Source organism: Antrostomus carolinensis, unplaced genomic scaffold (genome assembly GCF_000700745.2).
Source record: "Antrostomus carolinensis isolate BGI_N321 unplaced genomic scaffold, ASM70074v2 scaffold36679, whole genome shotgun sequence".
In the NCBI taxonomy this organism is placed as follows: domain Eukaryota; kingdom Metazoa; phylum Chordata; class Aves; order Caprimulgiformes; family Caprimulgidae; genus Antrostomus; species Antrostomus carolinensis.
The window spans coordinates 37,452-45,454 of NW_010337054.1; the positions used below are offsets into that span (position 1 = coordinate 37,452).

General features: G+C 37.5%; 1 protein-coding gene across 1 annotated transcript in view; it reads right to left on the reverse strand.

Annotated features, from left to right (window-relative positions):
• The window catches only part of MYO5C (myosin VC), a gene marked incomplete at its 5' end in the record, with an annotated part of 31,893 nt that extends 26,307 nt beyond the window's left edge, over positions 1 to 5,586 (reverse strand). The window contains 8 exons of the mRNA XM_029086767.1: positions 604 to 710; positions 1,243 to 1,350; positions 1,949 to 2,030; positions 2,737 to 2,880; positions 3,443 to 3,599; positions 4,010 to 4,154; positions 4,404 to 4,569; positions 5,476 to 5,586. Coding sequence (XP_028942600.1) covers positions 604 to 710; positions 1,243 to 1,350; positions 1,949 to 2,030; positions 2,737 to 2,880; positions 3,443 to 3,599; positions 4,010 to 4,154; positions 4,404 to 4,569; positions 5,476 to 5,586 — 1,020 coding nt within the window. The remainder of the gene's footprint in view (positions 1 to 603; positions 711 to 1,242; positions 1,351 to 1,948; positions 2,031 to 2,736; positions 2,881 to 3,442; positions 3,600 to 4,009; positions 4,155 to 4,403; positions 4,570 to 5,475) is intronic.
• Positions 5,587 to 8,003: the final 2,417 nt, after the last annotated feature.

Genomic DNA, 8,003 nt, shown 5'->3' on the forward strand with positions numbered 1-8,003 from the left:
ATTTAATACTTTTAACTATTGTCTAGACAGTAAAATCCTGGCACCACTGACATCAAACTATGACATTTATTTTTAGATAGACAACAGGCTCTGTTCACTTCTTCATCTGCCAAAATATCAAGACAAGCTAAAGCAAGTAATACTGGATAGAGCTCCTGATAGAGGAGAGAAAAACTTAAGACTGGATGAGATGCTTTGGATTAAGACAGTGAAAGAAAAAGTTACTTTATGTTTAGGTGTCTGTGCTTTTTACACTTGCATAATCTGCTGGGACACATTCTGAGCAGCTTTGACAATGTGCTGTTTCCTGTATCCTGCAGATAATCCCAAATAGCTTTTCCACCAGCTGTGGATCAATTGGATATGGGGTTCTCTTAGCTGCATTTTAACTTTTGTTCAGACTTTCTGAACTTAGGCATAAAATAGGATTTGTACAAACCCTTGCTGTAATTCTAAACAGACGAAGGTAGAGAAATCTCTCAAGTGTAGTATACCAGATTTAACATTGCTCTGAGCCTCAGATATGAGAAAAACTACTGCTAAAGGACTTCTGGCATAGAATAGAAAAGAAAATGCTGGTATGTGAATGAGCTACTTCCTTACACTGATGGATGATCTTTCATCTCCAACAGCTGTTATTTCCACGTTGCCTAAGTGTAGGATTGCTGCCAGCATTTTAAAAACATTCATCTGAAAATCCCCCTTCAGACCTAAAAAAGCAATTCTTGATTATTTAAAATACTCAGAAACAGTACAATTAATTAAAATAGCACAATGCTGGATTACTTGCTTTGTTGTGTAGCCAAGAATCATATAGCATCTCTGCAGACTACTACGCAAAGCTTTAGTTCTGCCTACTTTTTTCTGCCTGTTTAATCTGATGAGAGGTTAGGCTCCTCGAGTCCCAGCTCAAGTCTGATTTGGCTTCCAGATGAGCTATATAGGGGCAAAGAATCTTCCAAGTCCACTTCTGTCACTGCATCTTAGCTTAGGGGCCAAGAAGACTTCAGCCCTTAGTGATTTTGACCATTAACAATGAACAGCAATTGCTAACAGCCATTTGCTCTTGCCTAGTATTTTTAAAACAGACAATGCAACAGTGCAATGGATAAGCTATGAAAGAAATTATTTTGGTAATTACTACTAAAGTTTTGGAAATTTCAGAAACAATCCACCTTTGCCTACTTCAGAAAAAAAAAAATAAAATTAAAAACTATTGAAAAGGTATTCCCAAGAATTTACCCAGTAAGGCAAATGTCTTCTGAGTCTCCACCATATTTGCTCTGTCATCAACTCCTTCTATTATTGTGCTGCCACCCATTCTTGTGTAGTTAAATTCTTCTGCACTTCCTATAAATAAGAAGCAAAACTTTTAATGCTGGAAAAATTGTGACTATGGATAGGCACTTGTTAAAGATTCTTGTAACACCAGAAAACTAATGATGCTGTCAGATGACAGCTATCCAGCAATGAGCTGGAGGTCCTCTTTTTCTGAGGGAAATCCATGTGCCTAACTCAGCTAAGCTGACAGAAATCTGTATTAATAATTTCTAGCAATCTTAACACTTGATCTAATAAACAAACAGGAATGAAGACTGAGTAAACATATACATAAGGTCTGCTTCTCCCAGGTGGCATTAAAGCTTCTCTGTAGGTAAATGAATCAAGCCCCTAAACTGTCATTATGGCATCTGTCACTACAGGAAGTATTAAAATAAGATTGTCAAAGACACTTAGGCACTTGATCATGCACTATTCAAAGCATGAGGGATTTGCTACCAAGTTCAATAGAAGGAGGATTAATAGCTAAGTGACTTAAAAACGCAGGTCCCATTGTTAGTCTGTGAGATTTATGCTATAAAGCACTTAACACCCTAGCATTTGGAAATCCTATCTTCAAAATACTGCACTGCAAAAATGAAGAGCAGGTTATTTTCTTGAGACCTACCCAATTTAAGATGCTTAAATTCAGGTTGCATAGCAGATGCACACAACTGATAAAATATATGGTAGTTTCTCTCATTCTCTGACTGTAAATTAAAGCAAAGAATACTATTACAGAAATAAAAAAAAACAAACAGTAAAACATTAGATATTAAACAGTACTGCAAAGAGATAATGATATTTGAAGGTTAAATTCTACTGCAACATAGTTTGGTAAAGAAATTGTCCAATATTAAAATGGCACATCTTAGATGTCAACAAGAGCTTTGGATGTGATAAATTCAAGCACACTTTATTTTCATTACCAATATGCTAAGTTCTTTCCCCAAAACTGTCACTCTAATAATTTCTTTAGCCTGAACAACCATCTACTAATAAGAACTGACAAATACTGTAATAAACAACTGTGTAGGAGTGCCAGCTGAAACACTGCCCCATGGTAACTCAGAAAACTCTCTATTTCCAATACATCCTTCAGGCATCAGATATACAGAATTATCTTTAATAGTGCTTAAAAAGTTACAATACTAGTAAAAAAAAAACTTTGTAAAAACAGTTTTATAAAATTAAATGCTTCCTTTAGTAGATTATCATAATTATTCTCTGACACTGTAATGAGTCACATGCAATTAGCCCTGGCCTTACAAATTTTCAGTCATTTTTTTACCAAGTCTCCCTCTGCCCTATATATGCCATTCCTTCCCAGATACAACTGGCATGTGTTACTATAGTGACTGAAAGTACATTAGCAGTTATACCAACATTGACTGTTTTCAACTTTATTTTGCCCACCTGAAAGACAACTCTAGATTTCTCAAGCAGGTATGTTCTCATGTTAGCTCCAATGATTTGGTAACTCTGATCAAAACTGATTTCAGTGTATTTTCCAAATCGACTGCTATTATCATTCCGCGTGGTTTTTGCATTTCCAACGGCCTACAAAAATTATAAGTTTAAAAAATTAGTTTCACTTGCACCTTTCATAAGAGTAACTTTGTCAAAAGATGACTCAGCTACAAGTTCCTAAAATCAAAAGTGCTCAAGGATCAATCTCAGCACTGCGCTGTGCGATTTAAATTCCGACGCCCAAATCTGACATTAAGCCTCAGATCAAATAGTACACCACCACATAAACTGAGAATTAGAGAAAGTATGCTTCCCCACCATAAGGAACCTTAACCAGTTTCTATTCCGATTAATAAAAACAAACAAAAAAACGTTCAATATTGTCTTCCCATCATCTAATTAACAGGATGTGGTTAGATAAAACTCTAGAGGCAAACTAGTGCCTCTAAAGGGCCACTGGTAAATGAGGCAGAACCTGTGGGCTCCTGAAGCTGATTGTCTCTTTCCATCAATAATATTCAGAGGCTAAACTTCTAGATATCTAACTCAGGCAGCTAAAATAGCCCTACAGGTTTCAAACAAAGATTCCCAGTAGCTCTCAGTATTCTTTCCTTGATGAGTACAGACTTGGTAGATACTCTCTGAAACGTACCTCAGTTATTGGATTAGACGCCAATACTTTGTCCTCCACATGTGCATTGCTGCTTGACTTACTCACAGTGGCAAAGTATCTCATAGTGTATCTTGCAGACACAGTCTTTCCAGCTCCTGATTCTCCACTGACTATAATAGACTGATTTTTGTTATTTCTAAAACCAAATAATCAGACAGTTTATATCAGACATGTCTAAAATGCATGTATAAATGCAACATCTATATGTATGAAAACAAATGAATGAAAACACAGCTGTGGTCAACTCTAATATCAGTTCCATCTTTCATCTGTTCTTTTCTTCCTCTTCTGTTGTAGCCTCTAGCCTGATGTCACTGCTATTCACTCAGCCAAGACAGTGTTTTGCCCCTTATCAAGAATGAAAACAGTTTTGAGTTCTAGAAATTCCTCAGCTGGTTAAGGAATTACTCCTCCTTTAGTTAAGCTAACCATTCAAAGGTATTCTTAATAGCCAATGGCACATACACAGTTAAACTAAATTACAATTAACACTGACTGCCACTCGACTTCAAGCATTATTTATGGACATTAAGCAACATACTGAACCTTGCCATTTGCTTGTATGCTTCTTCTGCCACAGCAAATATATGTGGATCCATGTCCCCCATGTTTTGCCCACTATATGCATGGATAATAGCATCTCCATATATTGGCAACTGTTTATAGGGGTTTATTGCAACCAAGATTATTCCTATAACCAAGTGTACAAAACAAAAACAAAACGTTGGTTAGTTCAATGAAAAGAAGCCATACAAAGTAGCAAAATTTTCTAAACTAGGTAGGTGATCCTGATCAACAAACAAGTCTATACTCATACAAAAATGAGTTAATTTGAATGAGTTAAAATACACTTGAGGAAAAAATTACATCATATAGCAAACATACCTGAGATTTTTTTTTAAGAATTTTTTTTTTTAACCCTGCATTTTACTTTGCTTACCACTATAGGTGTAGATAAGTTTAGACTCCACAAAACGAACTTTAAGATTGTGTAGAACAGCTGGCTCATGGAGATAACTAAGTGCAGTGAGATCATTTTCACCAACAAGTATGTCAGGATTTCGTAGGGGTGGCAAAGCAGCTGGATCAACAGGGTAATTCAGTTCCTGCCAATAAAAATGACTTGAAATATAAAATGCATTATGTTTGCATAAACACAAATTGATCATCTACCTATATGAAGTTACAGGGTTGATGGAGCCCTGTCTTATCTTTTATTTCAATTCCATATATCCCACTGAACTCAGAGGACTTGGAGATCATAAAAGTAAGATGGAGCTCTTCATTGTTTATTAAAAAAAAAAGCTACATTCTGTTTATTTCCAATATTTTGTATTGAAATCTGTAAGAATGGGAAATGTGTTTAGCTCTTTATACACATGCATATTTCAGCTGAGGATGGAAACAGCAGACCAGCTGCAACTGAACGAAAGTAAACATCTGGTCAGAAATTAAGTTAGCTCTAAAACTATCCTTACCTGCAACCCTTCAGTTTTTTTTTCTTACACAAACTTTAAAACTCATTTGTGTCTCTTCCAAAAAATCCATTTCATCATACATTTAATACTTGTCTTTACAAAACAGGAATGCAGAAATACAATAATAGTTTTTAAACTATTAAATCTGTAACAATCTCAGATACTAAAATTAACATCTTACATAAAGCAACAACAGGGAAAAAAAGCAACAGCCAGCTCTGTGAGAGATAACTATGCCTGCCTTGCAGTTTTCATTTACTTCAACTTAAGATGAGTTTCAGTGCTTGTTTCAAAAGTGAAGTGATCTTCAAGGTATGTGTTCTATACTAATGTTATAAATATAGCAGAATTGCACTCTTAATATTTTTAGTTAACAGGTGTTTATTGTACAAATTTCAATATGATAAAATTCTGGTCACTGCAGGGTTAGCATAAAATATGGAAGAATCATTTAGATCCTATAATGGTGAGTCCTATGTTTCTACACAAACCTAACTCAGCAAACCCCACAATAATTAAGGCTTTCCTCCTTACAGTTCCATCTTCTAATTGCACATGGAGAAAACGGTCACCGGCTTTGTAGTTTTTTGTGATTTCTGCAGACTGCCAAACTTCTTCATTATCAGGAATCCAAACCCTATTGTACTACAACAGAAAAACAAGATAATAGTTTAGCTATTATCATAATACCAGACTAGTATAAAAAGATAGTTTTCAGAAGTCAAGTGCAACCTAAAAGCTGAACTGGATGCCAGGACTTTTGGGGATTACTCTTAGCTCTGACCCTTTCAGCAGGCTGCATTTTTGTGCTTTAGTTATTCTTTGTGAAAGAAAAAAATGAAAGCAGACTCATTAATCTCAGACATGCTTGTTCTGCTCCTGTTCAGTGTATAGTCTGCAGAACAACACAGCCTGCAGGAAAGTGAAAAAGACTGTTGCCAGGCTCTTCAAACCCTCTAACACTGAATAAAGATAATAAAATACTATTAAGGCAGAGCCCTGATCTCTAGGAGATTTCAAATTAGCAAGTACCAGAGAAAGCAGCTTGTTTACCAGAAATTGGACAATCACTTCCCTGAATTCAACTATAGGATATGGCCCTTAGAAAGCATTTTGCCATGGGCACAGATGTGTGCACAAGAAAGACTCTGTGCATTTACCTTTCTGTTAATGGGACTGAAGTGCAACCTCCAAACAACATCTTCCCTTGTTCTAGGGCAAACTTCAATGACTACTGTCAGGTTTCTTTCTTTACAATCAATCAGCTGGTTTAGTTCAGCTCACTCCCAGTAAGCTCTGTCTCAGGAAGAAAACATCCTTCCCAAAAGCACTTATTTCCAATTGAAGCAGATGAACTGTAATTTTCTTTTAGGTTATTTGAAGAATCAACACAACAGAAATACTTCTAGCCTCCTGAAGCATAAATGTTTGACTGTAAATTACGCTGTTCAAACTATCTAGTTCTTCTATGCTGAAGTTAAAATGCTGAAGCATTAGCAACATCTTTAAATGCTCTGCCCTAGAAACTGCACTGTACCTCAACAGTAACTTTCTCAACTCTAACCCCTGAGGATCAACACCAAATGATTTAGGGTAAGAGAGGCTTTTGCAGGCATGTCTTGCAAGTTAGCCCGGGTTGCTCAGTGACCTCTTCAGTTGAGTTTTCAGTAATTCTAAAGATGGAGATTGACCTTGCTGGTCAACCATATACCAACCTTGCGTGTATGTCAGGGATGAACACTAATCCAAATCTCAGCTGATTTCATGATATCTCTTTGCTGATGCCTTCAGCATAACAGCATTTTTTCATGCAATATCCAAAATCACAAAGACCTTTTTTAAAGAACCCCAAACCAATACGATGACAATGTTTTAATCTATTCAACAAAAGGAATAAAAACCCCTAGCCCCACAAATAGCTATTTAAGGGGCAAATGAAAGACATGGCTAAATGAAGTCAGTTTTAACTTTGCTTTTTCCATGTGCATCTAAATATAAATTGACTTCTGTGTCATTCCTGCACTGCACTGATTTCCTGGCTTATTAAAAATACTTACCTATTCACAGCTGTTAAATTGAATTCTTTATTTGCTGTTATTTTATGTGAGTCAAGAATATCACCACCAAATAGCCACAGGGGCACACAGCATGTTCCCATGCAAGAAAGTGAACTGCAGTAGGTCAAGGACAAGAAAGGGAGGAAAAAGCATGTGATCAAAGTGCTCATTCTTCAGAAAAGGTTCCTGCAGTTTCAGGAGCCTCCATTGGCAAATGTACCCAGCCTACTCAGGTGGCTTTTGCCAAACCCTGCCTTACAAGTAAACAGAAGAGAGTTTGCTCATTTTCGTGTCAAGTTACACCCACACCCCTTCCTCCCCTTCACCTGCCTAACGTTATTCCCGATTACAAAACCCCATTTGTTCTTCCAGCTGCTCAGAGCTCGGCAGTAACACATCAAACGGACAGATACCAGTGCAGCACAGGGCTACACAGGAGCGTATTGTGGCAGCTGCTTTGGCCATAGAAGAGAGACAGGCTTATAAATTAGTAACATATGCAGGTTATTTTTGTTATTTGAAGCTAAGCAAACAAGTTCCCTGTCACAGCACTCAGGTGACTACATAAAAAGTGGGAAATACTGTGCAAAAAAATACAGCAGCCGCATTAAGGAGGAGGCATCTTCGGTTTATGCCAAGTTCTGCCAAACATATGGAAATACATATGGAGTATTTGCCTGACGAGAAGAGCGAGCACTCCACGATTTAACGGCCAGGGAAGTGCTGGCAAACTTTAAAATTATTTAATGGCTGGCTACCCCATCAGAGGACTACACCTCAAGGTCAAAAGTCTCAAAACATAAGTACTTCTCTCAAAAAGAAGTAGCACCTTCCCGCGCTGCCCTGGGATTTTCCAGCCGCTCAGACGCGCTCTAGCTCAGCTGTGTGACACGGGTGACAGACCCTCTGGCTCAGGGGACACGTCCCCTCTGTCAGTAACACCAGTGGCTCAGCACTTCCATGCACGGCCGCCGCCCCTGAGCGCACACGAAGCACGGCCACGCT